This window comes from Leptidea sinapis, chromosome 4, assembly GCF_905404315.1.
Source record: "Leptidea sinapis chromosome 4, ilLepSina1.1, whole genome shotgun sequence".
In the NCBI taxonomy this organism is placed as follows: Eukaryota; Metazoa; Arthropoda; class Insecta; order Lepidoptera; family Pieridae; genus Leptidea; species Leptidea sinapis.
In genome coordinates, this window is record NC_066268.1 from 10,997,713 (window position 1) to 11,013,345 (window position 15,633).

The 15,633-nt window shown below is 36.3% G+C and overlaps 2 protein-coding genes across 15 annotated transcripts in view; one reads left to right on the forward strand and one right to left on the reverse strand.

The window, feature by feature from the left end:
• Positions 1-4,762: 4,762 nt before the first annotated feature.
• On the reverse strand, positions 4,763-11,709 carry LOC126979691 (pre-mRNA-splicing factor CWC22 homolog). Its single transcript, XM_050829144.1, has 5 exons — positions 10,441-11,709; positions 8,275-8,923; positions 8,026-8,164; positions 6,691-6,793; positions 4,763-6,539 (listed from the first exon to the last, which is right to left on the reverse strand). Exons 1-5 carry the CDS (start codon positions 11,483-11,485, stop codon positions 4,912-4,914), a joined length of 3,564 nt encoding a protein of 1,187 aa, XP_050685101.1. The 5' UTR covers positions 11,486-11,709; the 3' UTR covers positions 4,763-4,911.
• A 1,625-nt stretch (positions 11,710-13,334) lies between these two features.
• The window catches only part of LOC126979818 (ras-related protein Rab-5C-like), a 31,329-nt gene continuing 29,030 nt past the window's right edge, over positions 13,335-15,633 (forward strand). For 13 of the 14 annotated variants that reach the window (XR_007732875.1, XM_050829363.1, XM_050829366.1 and 10 more), the window contains exon 1: positions 13,335-13,508. The gene's annotated coding sequence lies outside the window, so the exon portion shown is untranslated. Of the gene's footprint in view, positions 13,509-13,781; positions 14,017-15,633 lie in introns of those variants that run through there. The other variant, XM_050829376.1, reaches the window with a different exon arrangement.

Sequence of the window (15,633 nt, forward strand, 5' to 3'; positions counted from 1 at the left end):
TTTCGTGTCCGATGTCTCTCTTTCTATTAAAGCGCATTTACAAGGTCTTCCTCTGTCATCTCTTGGCAGGACTACCGGGACTAGGGTCTGCGATCTCGGATTTATAGTAGTGTCTCGTAAGCACAACACTTTCCCAAAAGTTCCGCCTTTTATTGGAATTTCTTCACCTCCATGCTTCAATACACCATGTTTCATGTTAATCGTACACTGATGATTTCGAAGAAAATCCAACCCAATGATGCAGTCATCTGTGATATCTGCGATTACCACTTTTTGCCAGTACAACGTATTACCGATTTTCACGGCCACGATCTTCTCTCCCTGGACTGGTATGCGCTGGCCCGTAGCTGTTGTGAGTGTTAAGTTTGCATTTTCTCGTCATGTCGTCTTCAGATGCTCTCTAGTCTTCTTTGGCTAACGACTGTACGTGAGGCTCCCGTATCCAAAGTGAAACGGCAAGATTTTCCATTTATCATTCCCTCTATAACTAAAGTGTTTCCGTCACATGTCTGCTTAACGAAGATCCTTGGGGCTTTGCTTCTACCAGCCAGCGCCCACCCCACTGCCCTGGCCTTTTCTAGTTTTCCTGCTGCTCCAGCGGTGATGTTGAGACCGCCGCATCCTTCCTACCTTGCGTGATGCTCTCACGCCTGGGGCAAGTGCTCCTAATGTGTCCTCGCTCCCCACACCCATAGCATACTGGGCTATATGCTTGCCTTCGGCTGGAATCTGCTGGTACAATTTTGCAATCTCAACCCCCGAGAATCGTGGCGAACTGCTTCCACTTCCAACGCATGTGCCACCGCTTCCTTCAAGCTAGTATGATGACTCAGTCGTACGGCTGCTCTTACTTCGGCGTCCCGTATTCCATCGATGAACACTTGGAGCAACATTTCTTCTATTGCAGTTGGCGACGACTGATATGCTTTACGCACTAGCTTCTCAGCTTCGAGGGACCACTGTTGCAGAGTTTCGTTGGCCCTTTGACTGCGGTCCTTAAGCTGCGCCCGATACACATGCTCAAGGTGTTTATTGCCATAACGTGCCTCCAACGCGTTAAGAAGGTCCGTATAGGTTACTTCCTCCTTCCCAGCGCCGAGTGCTTCCAATACGGAAAGTGCTTCATCACGGAGCGCTAGTGTGAGGGCAGAGTGTGCTTCTAGGTCACTCCAACCACTTGCTCTTCTGACCGTCTCTAATTGTAGCTTGAAGGCGGCCCAGGAAGACTTGCCGTCGTAGGGGGGTACTTTCAAACTTCTGGTCGATGTGATTCCGCAGGTGACTCCTGGGTTGGCTGAAGGACCCCCACACACGGCCTTCCTATTGAGCTGATGAATAGTTGTTTCCATCTCCCCCATCTTCCTTTCCACAGTGTCAATCCGGGCGATCTCCTTTTCTACAGTGTCAATCCTGGCGATCTCCTTTTCTACAGCGTCAATCCGGGCGGAGTTTTTCTGCACCACTGATAAAATTTCCTTGGAGAGGTCTTCATGCAGACCTCGCAGCTGCTCCTCCTGTCGACGTGCTTGCTCTTCCTGCAAGGTTCGCAGCTGCTCCTCCTGTCGACGCACTTGCTCTTCCTGCAAGGTTCGCAGCTGCTCCTCCTGTCGACGCACTTGCTCCTCCTGTCGGAGCGCTTGTTACTCTTGCAAGCCCCGCAGCTGCTCCTCCTGTCGGCGCGCTTGTTCCTCTTGCAAGCCCCGCAGCTGCTCCTCCTGTCGGTGCGCTTGCTCCTCCTGTCGGCGCGCTTGTTCCTCTTGCAAGCTCCGCAGCTGCTCCTCCTGTCGGCGCGCTTGCTCTTGCATCATGGCGGCCATCTGCTGCATGAGCGCACTGATGTCTACGGCAGGAGCCTGCGGTGCTGACACGGTCGCACTGAGTCCAGAGCCGGATGCTTGTTGTGACTCGTCCTCTGCCGCTGCAGCTGCTCCCGCTCGCGTGGTCACTCCCTTCTCGTTCCTGGGCACTAATGGCATCTTTCCAATCCCACTTCTGACACCAATTGACACGGGAGTGGGTCAGGGATTGGAAATGATACTCCGCTTATAGGAACGAGTCTTTATTTGCGTTCACTCTTTCTGAACTTGCACTTCGCCGGTCTGCCGCTGTTCCTCTTGTGGGCGGCGGTACCTTCAACGCGTCACACCGCACCGAACACTAAGTCTCTTCTATCTTCTTCCTCTTGGAACACTTCCACTTTTCACTACTTCTTCTTTACACTTTCGAGTCAGAACTAGAACTGCCGTAGGCCACGCTTAGTACGGCTTATATACCCCCGGATCCGTTCTATTTTCAAAATGATTCTCCCATTCCATCTTTAAATTTAAATTGTACTAGAAAATTCTTTTAACCATTTTTATCCTGCTTACACATTTTCCATCCCTTTTTTTCTGTTCGATTTGATCCTGAACTTACTAGAAATTTCCTTTAACTTTACTAAACCCAAAAAAATCCATACACTGGTAGGTGTATCGAACCCGGGTCTACAGAGTCTAAAGTAAACACTTTTCCGTTGAGCTACGAGTATTGCTGACGGAGCTGTTGAAATTAACAATGTCTTGAAGTTTGACAACTCTCGTCATATACTTCGAAGGGTTGCTACGCAACAATACTTTTTTCAAAAGCAAAATAAGAACTTGAGATTTTGACATGAAATTTGATACCAAAATAATTTTGGCATAGTTTGAGACTGTTTCATGTAAAAAAAAGTATGAAAACCTAAGTGGCCAGCTATTTTCAAAAATGCGCAGTTCATACAGTTTACAAAATGGTATAACACATCATTTTATTTAACACCACTACGAAGTTATTGCTATTGAGATGCAAAAAGAGTAAAGACGACTAAAAAAGAAAAGATAAGTCTTAATAAATTTTATTAATAATAAAAACATCAGGTGTACATAAATCAAGCTTTATTCACAACAGGTGTTCAAATTGTCTGCCACCGACTCTAATACACGCTCGACATCTTCTAATAAAGGCTCTACTAAGATAACGTGCATTTATTTTTGAAACGGCCTCTTGAACACGGCTGCGTAATTCCCCCAAATTTGAAATTGTTTTCGAGTACAGTTTTTCCTTTAGACAGCCCCAGTAAAAAAAAGTCCAGTGGGTTTAAGTCCGGGGATCGAGGAGGCCACAAAATGGGACCCAAACGACCAATCCATTTATTTGGATTCGTGGCATTTAAATAAGCACAGACGTTTGTACCATAATGTGCAGGGCAGCCATCAGTCTGTAGCCAATGGGATTCCCTTACCTCCTCAGGGACTAATTCCATTAAGTTCGGGAGATCATTTTGCAGAAAATTTCAATAACTATGAGAAGATAAATTTCCCGGCAATTCGAAAGGACCAATAATTATCCCGTTTAATATACCAGTCCAATAATTTACTGGTAATGCGACCTCTCTTCTCGCATTAAATTTGGATTCGAGAGTTGATTCGTCGCTCCATAGAATTTTTCCAAAGAATTGTGGATCTTCTATTTTTGCAAGCATTTGTCGACAAAAAAACAGTCTTGCGTTGTAATCTCTCGGTTGCAGAGCTTGGACGCGTCTAATATGGTAAGCATGATATTTATTTATTTTCAGTACACGGTGCACGGTCGTTTTCGGGATTCCAGTACGCCGTGATATTGTTCTTACAGAGGTCGACGGGTCTTGCTGAATTTCGTCAAGCACAATGTATTGAGTATTGATATTCGCTAGTCTTCCGGAGCTCGTACCACCAATGCCACTGCCAGGTATTCTGCCTTCCGAATAACATCTGTAGACTCTCACGAATACACGGTAATCTGATGTATATTATTAAATAAATAAATATAAGTATTTAAGTGTCCATGGCGCAATAGGCTGAATAAATGACTGACCAGTGACCACGGAGCCCCGGTTCGACGCTAAGAGGTCGGCAACGCTCTTGAGATATCTCTAGTGTTACAAGAGTATTGGCTACGATGATCGCATACCATCAGGTGACCTGTAGGTATGCTAATTTGTCTTCCTCTACGATTAAAAAATAGATTTAAGCTCACACAGACGATGAAGCCGGCACAACCAGTCATATGTATAACAATGACGTTCTATATACATAATACGGACATTACATTCGCAGTCTGATAGCGGCACCGCAAAAGTGTGTTTAAAGACAATGGAAGCACACTTTTCTCCTTAGTCGTGTGACAATCAACAAAACTAAGTGTGGGTACTATAAAAAAGTGCTTATATAATACCTATGTTAATGACGAAAATTTATGTTTTTTTTATGACATAAGCTACGAGACGAGCCGGACCTTCAGTTGATACGCCCTATACTTTACAAAGCCGCCCAGGATTCTTGAAAAACCCCAAAATTCTAAGCGGCATTACAGCTACGCTCGTCACCTTGAGACATAACATCTTAAGTCTCATTTTCCCAGTGATTTCACTAGCTACGGCGCCCATCACACCGAAACACAGTAATGCTTACACATTACTGCTGCACGGCAGTAATACTACGGCGCCTATTTCCCATAAGTTAGTCGGCATTCTGTGCAAAGGAACCTCCCACTGGTGTGACTTATCACCGGTAAGTTTGTTTTAATTTATATAACATAGGTTTTCAAAAAGCGTAAATAATTCAGTATAACAAATATTTTTTCAATAAATATGGTACAATTATTGACAAGTATGTAAAAGTATCCCTTTCTCTCCGGCTTGTCATAATGAGACAGATGACACAGTCAGAAATAAAAACTTTACAGATTATAATTATTATACTTAGACTTATATATAAGTACTCAATTAAGTACTTATTTTATTAAAAATCCTTTCTTTACTTATTAAATTATATAATTATTATATATACAATGCTGCAATGAACTTTACAAAATAATAATTTTACATTCATTTATTCAGCGACTGGAAACCTTCGGTTATGGTCCATCTTTATTTTTGTGACTGTCCCAATATCTGCCCAATACTGGAGGCTCACTGGAATCTCTACTTTTTTCTGTTCTGTTTTCATGATACATACTTTCTTTAGCTTTTTTGTGGCTTTCAATAGTAAAACCATCACTTTGTTTTTCATCACTGCTTTCAGAGTCTGAGGATTCACTTGTACTTTTATTCTGTTTGGATTTATGGCTTTTCTTATTATTGCTTTTTTTGTCATTTACTTTTTTTTTATTTTTAGTAGGACCTTGAATGTCAAAACCATCAATTTCTGTGTTATCACTACTATTGGAGTCTGAAGATTCACTTGAACTCTTGTCATGTTTAGATTTTTTAGTTTTCTTAACCTCTTTATTTCTAAGAGAAGTAGCCTCTTCTTCATTTGGATACAGAAAAAAGTCGGTCTTATTTTTGCCATGTTGTTGCTTATCTTTATTTTCACAATATTTTTCAGAATCTTTAACATCAACTGATTTTTTAGGATATAAAAAGTTGTCACTTTTTTCATTATTATCTCGATCAAGTTGTTTCTTTGTTTGTTTTTCGTCATCATACTTTTTGTTATTATTTCTACTTTTATTGTGGTCTTCACACTGTCTTCTCTTATCCTTATCTATCCGTCCTTCTTCCTTAGAACTGCCTATGTGTCTATTTGTTTGATGTTTATTTATTCTTTCTTGAGACGGATCCCTTTTTCTATTGCTGTACTTATCATTTCGGTCCTTATCTCTTGTATATCTGTCGTCAATTCTCTTATGGTTTGATTTACTTTCATTTGTTCTTTCATCTCTATCTCTTTCCTGCGATATATCTCTTTTCTTTTTCCTGCTGTTATCACTTTCTAAATTATTAGTGTCTTTTATATGATTGACATCCTGTCTTTCATGGTGATTATGACTGTCTCTTGACTTTCTATCCAAATCTCCAACTCTATCATTTTCTCTTCGGTGTTTGGATCTTTCATCATTATTCTGTTTAGTTTCTTGCTCTCGCGATGCATCTTTTCTATACCTTTTATTACTATCATTGTTTGCGCCAATCTCTCGTCGGTCAGTATATCTGCTAACATCATGGAGATGCTCCCTATTTTTGCCCTCAAAGGAACCTCTTTTCCTGCTTCTATCATTGTCATTTTGTCTGTTTGATTCCTGGTCTTTTGTATTTCTATATGTCTTATCTATTATTTGATTCTTAGAGATACTATCTTCAACTCTTTGTTCCCTGGTCCTCTCTTGTGAAACATCTCTTCTTCTATATCTTTGGGATGAATCAGTGTCACGAATGTGTATCTCATCTCTATCATGTCTTTTATTCTTAGTCATATCATCCCTGTCTCTTTGTTCTGATCCACCTCTTCTGCTTTTGCTGGAGTTGTAATGTCTGTCATTTCCATCATTTCTACCTCTATTATTATGTGTAGTATTATTTCGATTTGGCTCTACAACAGTATCACCATACCTTTCATAGAATCCATCATGCCCCCACCTCTCTGATTTATCTTCACATCTAGGATTAGGTTCAGGTGCACTTTTGGTAGTTTTAGGTGACATAGTGTTCTTGGATTTTTTATTTTTTTTGGTGTTTTTATCTTTTTCACTCTCATCAGAATCTGTAATTAATGGAATATTTAAAAAAAATCCATACATAATCAATTCAATGCTTAACACGATAAATTTATAGCAATTTTTCTGAATTTAAATGGTTATCAGTTCTCAGTTAAAATCATGGTGATCAAAATGATGAAATTCATAGTTACTCACCACTTGAGCTGGAGTCACTGGATGATGAAGAACTTGAACTGGAACTAGAATCCGAACTGGATTCACTATCCAACTTTATTTCAGCAACAGGAGCTGGCACATTCTGTAAGACAAATTTTGTTTGTTACTATTATGAAAGATATTTTAAATTACAATAAGAAAGTCATAATAATCTTACCTATATGTTTTTTTAAAAGAAACAAATGTCATGAGTTACAAAATAAATTGCTGCTAGTTATTTTAAAGGAACATAAGAATCAACAACCTTTGCAGTGAACCTGGTTACAATCTTAAAAAGCTCTAAAGCTTATCAGAATAGATTCACCATTATAGAATTAACTGCAGGCTGCAGTATTCCCGAAATGATACAACTTAGGGACATTCAAGTTTAGAGCATTTTTTTATTATTATTATGAAACTAAGGGACAAGATGAGCAGGACGTTCAGCTGATGGTAATTGATACGCCCTACCCATTACAATGCAATGCCACTCAAGATTCTTGAAAAACCCCAAAAATTCTGAATGGCACTACAACTGCGCTCGTCACCTTGAAACATAAGATGTTGTCTCATTTGCGCAGTAATTTCACTAACTATGGCGCCCTTCAGACCGAAACAGTGCTTCACGGCAGAAATAGGCGTCATTGGTACCCATAATCTAGGTGGCATTCTGTGCATCCTCCGCCTCCCACTGGTAGCATACTCCCACCTTAAACATTGGCCTGATATTGTGAATGTCCTAGGCAGCTGGTGTTTCACTCACTATCACATGAGCTTCTTAGATGTTTGCCCTTAATCATTTAAAAAAACCCATTATGTAAACCACCAATTCTATCCTGTTACAAAACGACCTAGTGAGATGATCACACACTTAGTGAAAATCTAGTTAAACGTAATGCATAAACAATATGTTCCCTTATTAAGTTAAGTTAAGGTAATAATAACTTAACTTTATTGAAGTGACTGATAAACACATTCTAAGTTTTACTTTACATTAGGTTGTTGTTTGCAATTAGGTTTACAAGTAGAGTAACTAAAGATAGAAGTGAGTGGTATATTATCATCCTAAACATTAGAAAATTCAAAAAGCTATTAACATATTTAAATAATATAAGCTTTAGTTCGTAATGCACACAACCGAATGAAATTAAATATATACTAAATGTAACTTCAATCATAAGTTTCTTAAAATCTAAAACTGTAATGGTTTGCATTGTTTTAAAAAACCACTAATAATAGTATTAATTCGTAAGTATTTTTCATGTACAGACATTAATCAGTTCTAGTTGTATATTTTATTATATGTATTGAATAAATTTGTAAGAATTTCTGTACCTTTGGCATTTGCTTCAGATGTTCACGCAACTCATCCGTCAATCCACCCAGACCAATAGATGTGAAAAAGTTTATAGAAAATCTTGTATTTTTAGGATTGTCTCGAGGAAACACTCCAGAAAAGACATCCTGGAGAGTCCTGTGAAATAAAGAAGAAATTGACTATAACAATTAATACTAAAAATAACAGTCAATATTAAATGAGATGTTTCACTCAAAATTGAGTTAAACACCCCGAATGGAACTTACGGATCCTTAAGTCGATCATTAAGTTTCTTCAGTCCCATATATTCTGCAAGCTCTTGAAACAAGATCTTGATGTATATGCGACTGGAGCTAGTTGTATCTTCTTCGTTCAGTTTGACACACTCCATCACTTCCCAACTTATAGAGTCTGTGAACAATAAGTGTGCAAAAAACTTGCTCACATTCCTCAATCGGTTTGTGTCCAAGCGGTGTGCCGTTGTGTATGAGTCTTTGAATATTTCTTCAAAGGGCCCAATATAAATTCTGTTAATGTTACAAAAGCGTTGTGCTAGAAGCCCATAAAACTTCTCATATGTTCGTTGCTCTGCACAGCAATCCAAAAACATGTGGCATAGCTCCACCTCTTGCCCAGGCTTTAATTGCATTTTCATTAATTTGTGAGCACATTCCTCAAAGTCCAAGCTAGAGTTTATAGTTAAGTAAATGGTCCTTCGTAGAGCAACAAGATTAGTTTCTGTGTTGTCTATGATGGTGACAGGTTTGTTTTCTTCCTCTTCTTCGTCAGACTCGTCACTGCCAGATTCATCAGAGCCCTCCTCTCCAGTTTCAGCATCAGAGCCAAGTATCTCTTTGCTCAAACCTTTGTATTTTTGCTCATTATCTTCATATTTTTCATCAAACTTGAAAACATCTAAAATTATAAAAATATTTTAGAATCATATAACATTGTAAACACTCAAAAAAAGGCAAAGTTGGTATTACGATATGGCTCCATAAAGTATCAAAACCAGCATAACAAAGTCAGTGCAGGTAACTTTTACACCTTAGAGAGAAAACTGCCCTCATGTAAGCCTTGAAAATTCTACATTACCTCACAAACACAGTCAAAGATCTTGGCATACACCTGGACCTGCATCTGACTTGAAAGATACACATCAAACGCAATAGAGAAGATCTCAATATTTGGCATAGGAAACTTAATTGGACGCTGGGTAAATAGCAAGCTATAATACATAGTTCTCAATGTTGAAATGTGTGCCTATTAAGCCATATTTAATATACAAATGATTTAAGTTTTCTTTAGTGTTAGTTCCGCCAATATTTCTTATTAAAAAAATTACCAAACTTCGTAATCACTTTAACCCTTTTATCCTTTGTGCCAATTTAACATATTATGGCTGAACTATGTTATATTTCTTGAAGTTTTAAATGTTGGAGGTGCAGTAAAGTGCAATTCACATTAAATTTACAACAGCTATTATGAGACCAGTGCTATAGCCATTGTTACCTCATCACCATTTGCTAATCCAGTCTAATTGTTTAGTCTATTTCATAGTGACAACTTGACTAGATCATCATATATTTTTAAATGAGTCTTTATTTCTTGGTTATTTTAATATCGGCATGAGCCCAATTTATGTGCTGAAACCCCAAACTGATGCTTATCAGTTCTTTGTATCAGTCTGTTGTCAAAAATTGAACCAAAAGACTGACTTGGTATCAGGGTCATTTTCCATATATTTCAGATCTTTTTGTTACACTCATTTCAGACTAATTTAAGCACCACACCAATTAAAATTTTTAAAAATGCAGCACAGTTCTTTTGCTGCATGAGAATATGCAATGTTTCAATCTACTTTTTTATTTTTGTTCTGATATTTCAAATAAAAGGGTTGTACAGTATTAATTAATTAGATTTACCAAAATATAAATTGCAAAATATTAAAACTGACTGGCATGACATAGGACAATAAATTATACATTGATAGGTAACAACCATGTACTAAACCCGATATATATATTAATTTAGGATAAGTATATATTCAGAATAGGGAGCAAAAGTTATCCAACTTTTGTACTTTCATTTATATAAAATACTAGCTGACCCAGCAAATGTTGTATTGCCGATATTAAAATCGCGATACAAAAGTAACTGTTGATTGTAGATGGGTGAAAATTTGAAGTTGTATGTATTTTTAATGCTGACTCATAATCAAACAAATTTAAAAAAAATGTCAAAAAAATTAAAAAAAGAATTTTGTGTGGACCTTAACATTTAAGGGGATGAAAAGTAGATGTCCGATTCTCAGACCTACCCAATATGCACTCAAAATTTCATGAGAATCGGTCAAGCCCTTTCGGAGGAGTTCAGTCCTGCACACTGTGACATGAGAATTTTATATATTAGATTTATTCAAATATACATACTTAATATATCCTGAGAATCGGTTGCTTCATCAAGCATCAGTAGATGAGTAAACTGCTCTTCCTCTGGTACTAACTCCAGCTCCTCAATTACTGCTGGGTGATCCTTGAAACCATCTTTCCACACTTGGAACATGACTTCAATCATATATTGAACTCTTTTATCAAGCTGACCCTCATGGAGAATGTTTCTTAACATTTCAAATATAGCATTGACTCCCTTTGATGATACTTCTGTTAATTTCAGCCCACATTCTTTCAAAAATGCTATTGCAACTTCAACTGAATCATCCGTTGGAGACTCTACCAGTAAAGTCAATAACTCTAAGGCTAGGATTTCATGTGCTACACGTTGATTTACCAAATGGGCTATAAATGATGCAGATGAGATACAAGTTGGTTTATCATTTCTTTTGAAACCTCTTTTGAACTGTATTACAAGTCTTTTCAACAGTAGTTCACCTATATTGGGAAATCTTGAATTGACTGCAGCTACCAAAGCAGCATACACATTGGTGAATGTAGGAGAGGCAGCTTGGGCTTGAATGACAGACCTACATAGCAAACCTCTACCTCGAACTATGTTTTCCTTAAGAAGCTCTTTTATAATAATACCAATATTGCCTACATTAATTTTGTTAATATGACCATGAATGGACTTTTTCAATGCCTCCCATGCGAGTCTTTGGTAAGCAACTGAGGATTTATCTGTGATTTGTGCTTGCATCATCCGAAGGCGAGCGGGTGGTATGTATGCACCGCCAGTGCGCGTGTTGAGCATATCGGTCTCTTTTGTTTTTCGTTGAGGTACATCATTTTTTTCCTGTATCACGTTTTTTGGGTCACTCCGTTTTTCTTCATTGCCGTCCTTCGGTGATCGAGAGCGTGAATAGTTTCTTTTACGATTAGAGTCTCGTTCTGAATTGTCACGACGTCTTCTCGGTGATCTTGATCTAGATCTTTGTTTTTTGTATCTTCTATCTTTGTATGTATCGTCTTTATCAGAATATTTACCACTCTTTCGTTTACGATCATTACTTTCCTCCATAATAATATTTTTTTCTATTATCACAATAATACAAAATGCTTCATACAAATTTTAGCAATCACATCAAATTAAAATATAAGTATATAACGCATAAATTAATGTGAGTTATAAGTAACTTAATGTTTGGAAATCTTAATAAATTGAAAACGTTTTCTAGCTAATACTTAATTGGAAATTGTAATTTATTTTCAATGTGTGACTGTTCACTGTATGCTAAGCCAATAACTGCGGTAGCCATTTTAAATCATTTGTCAATATCATTTTGACGTTGTCACATGTCGTATTTTGTGTTGTTGTTTTATTTATTTAGAGCATTGGCAACAAGACCATCAGCTACCAAGATACAATAAAAAAACGTTATATCATTTTTCAATATTCTCGATTACAAGAAAAGCCCCCGTTAGGTTTATCGGCAAAAAATTCTTTATGTAGGTTAGACTTAGACTTCCATTTTTGTAATTTCACATCTCGTACATAAATTTTTACATGGATTATAATTGAAAATAAATAGCTATTATTGTTATTCTAGATGGGAATTCAGAGTACCTACAGGTAAAGAGAATTTAAACACTACGTTTACCTAAAGGGTTTGGGGTGTATTTGTGTATACTTTCAGTCAGGCCGAAGTCCAAAATACTCCACTAACTCTGACTAACATTTAATGGAAAGCTACATCATAAAGTTTTGTTGCATTATACATTTATATTAGCAAAATGCGAAGATATAGCAGAAGTTTCTTTAAACACATAAATACAGACGAACGAATTCATTGTTAAGCAATTGGACTTCTTAAAAAGTGGAGTACTTAACTACGTGGAGTATTCAATGATGGGAATATTATCCAGAAATAGTTCAATCCCGACGTGGTAACAAATTTCCATTCACATAATAAAATATTTACTAACCTATTATAATGTTTGTGCTTTTTAGTCATAGTAAATCTTACTAGTTATTGTCAGATAGCCACAATTTCGCCAGTTCATGACTGATGTAAAATAAATTTTCTTTCCCTGAAAGGTAACCTTTAGTAAGGTAATTTATATATATATTGAGTCTTTTCAACAGTAGTTCCGTAACTAACCTATAATGAGAAATCTTGTTCAAGTGTCAAGAAATAGGTGAATTTAGGAGAGGCGGCTTGTGCCTGAATGACTGACCTACTAGAACTATGTTTTTCGAGAAAACCATGAATGGACCAATTCATGCGGGTTCCGTGCGGGTCTTTGGTAAGCAACTCAGGATTTATATGTGATTTATGCTTGCATCATCCAAAGGTGAGAGGGTGGTATGTATGCAGTTTAGTATAGAAGTACATATAGTCTATATCTACACTGAAGCCAAGACAATTAAAAAGGGGCCCACTCTGTTTCTTGCACTCGCTTTTCTGAGTAATAATCCCTTCGAATGTGTGTTATATTCTGAATTTATTATATAGATTTATTGACATACATTAGGCTAAAGCTCCGTGCTTAGTTGTTCAAATAAATTTTAACCTTATAACTAAACAAATTTACAGAAGATAAAACAATGCAGAATCCTAGAAGCGATATTTTAAACTATGCAGTGATATTTGATCATTGAATTTATGGTCTTTGTAGAGAAAAACACTGTAATCGTTAGTTACCGCAATTCGCAACTAGGAGTTGCGAATCTCACTTTCACTTTTCATGTGAATCAGGGATTCACATGAAAAGTGAGATTTTCATTTTTCAGTTTTACTTCCACTAATACTAACAGTTAACACAACCTATACTACGACTTCTTACTAGTGTACCCAACTAAAAAGCTGACATTAGAAGTATACCATAGATAGTAGAAATGCTCTGTCCAATTCTTAGTCTCTCGCTTCCATGTTTGTTCGTGGTCATTTTACAATTTTGTGCTAGATTTTGCAGCTTAACATTTTAATTAATGATTTATTTTCCAAGTGCGTGTAATTAATGAAATTATTGAAATCACGGCGAAATTGTGAGGATTTGTCGTCAAGTAAAACTTGCATACAGAAATAATAACAACAGAGAGGGTACGTTTTTTTTACATCTTTAATTTTTTAATAAATGCGTCATTTTAACTGTGTTATATTATCCAATAAATGATATTAACAAAGGCTTTATTCTGTATTGGTTATTGGAATAGTTATTCGGTCCTATTTAGTGCATTATGATGTGAATTTTTTGTGATTTCACCAAGTCCAGCTGATTGTGTAGGGGGCGATTCCGTGATTCGTGATCGGTCAAAGGAAATGAATTGATACGGTCTCGAACGGTTAGTCATCCTCTGCAGACGCGTTTTTTGACAGCGCGAGATAATAATTGGAAAAATAGTGTAAATTACTACGCCGAATTAAACGACGATACGTTCAAACGGTTCATTGTGTTGTGATTCTTTGTGATTGTGATGATAAAGTTGTCATGATAAGGTCCGATAGGAATTCGTAACTTCATTTACTCGCCGTAGCACCTCGCAACCTTGTGCAATTAAGCTCTGATTATCAATGGTGTCAAACTGTGTATTTGTGTCACTATTGTCTGGTAAATACAACTATTCATTAATTATATATATATATACATACTACTAAAATATAATCATTTTGTTTGAAACTTAACAGTATCATGATTAAATGTATAGTTCTTTATACTTATGTAATAAAACATTGATTCTCGATTCACCTCTCATAATGCTCACCTTGGCTTGCTTATCTCAGAGACTCAAACATGTATAAGTATCTCTTGGTAGGTTGATGTTTGAATGAAAATTCTAATAGGAGTGCTTCTTATTTACTTTTTTTATTTAAGCCATCTTCTTAATGATCATATTTGGTTTTACTCAGCAAGTAGGTAACACTTATTATTGTCTTTAGAAGATGAACAAATTAAAATGAAAACTTTATTTATTATATATTTACAAGAGTAATAATATATATTCTATAGACTAGTGTCCTTAATTTACAGTATCTAACAGAACTGACTCAATATCATGCTGCATTGACATGATACCAACATACATCTGATTTTCAGTAGCCCCTAGGCATCGATTGAATAACTAGTACTTTGGAAATAAAATATATTTTTTATTACTGTTCAATTTTGTTGTTATTTAAAGACTTAATTATTGGGTTTTCTTGACATCTTTATAATTGCCTCAGTTATTTTGGCAAATATTTATTTGTTTCCCATTAGTAGTATTTCTCATTGATTTTTGAATGTGTAAAATTATAATTATATAGGTAGAAAGAAGTTTGAAAACTTATGAAAAGGATAAGGTCCATATTTTTTTCATTTGCTATTCTTAAGTACTACTTAAATCTATCTATGCTGTCTGTACCCTTTAAATTGGCAAATTATAATAAGAATCTGATTATATTGAATTTGTGATTCTCTACCTCAAGATTTATAATTATAATTTTATATAATATACTTACTTTAACATACATATAAACATACATAAATACATTTAAACATCCATGACTTGGAAACAAACATCCATATTCATCATATAAATGCTTGCACCTACCGGGATTCGCACCCGAGACCTTTAGCTTAGTAGGTAGGGTCGCTAACCACTCGGCTATACAGGTTGTCGTTGCTATTATATATTTCACCACTTATTGTTAAAAGCTAAAATTATCTTAACATAATCTTCCACTGCTAGCCCTGCCTGCTTGCTCTGCTTGTTCTGGTAATGTTGGCTTTGCTATTTTTATAATTAAAATCAGTATGATAATCATTGTAAAGGGTTCATTTTATTACTTTTTCTATTAAAATACAGTGTTTAGCTTGTGTTTAACTAAATCATTGTTAAGAACAACATAAAATGAAGTGTACAGGAACAATTTAAGGAACGGAGTGCAATTATTGTCAGCCGTCATCTATCTGTCATAGAATCTAAATCTTCCATATGAATATGATCTATCTGTTAGACACATCTTATAGAAGCTTCGATGTATGTTTAAATATAAGCAATCTCTAAAGATTGTTGAAAGCTTAACAACAGAAAGGCACAGATTTCTAAAAGAACTTTTTTAAAATAAATGTTCAACCAATGTTTAACTTTTTTTTGTAATAACACAGTAGATGTGTGACTTTTATGTATATATTTCCTCTACCTAAATAAATGCTTTGAACATATATTGATAGATGCTAATAAAC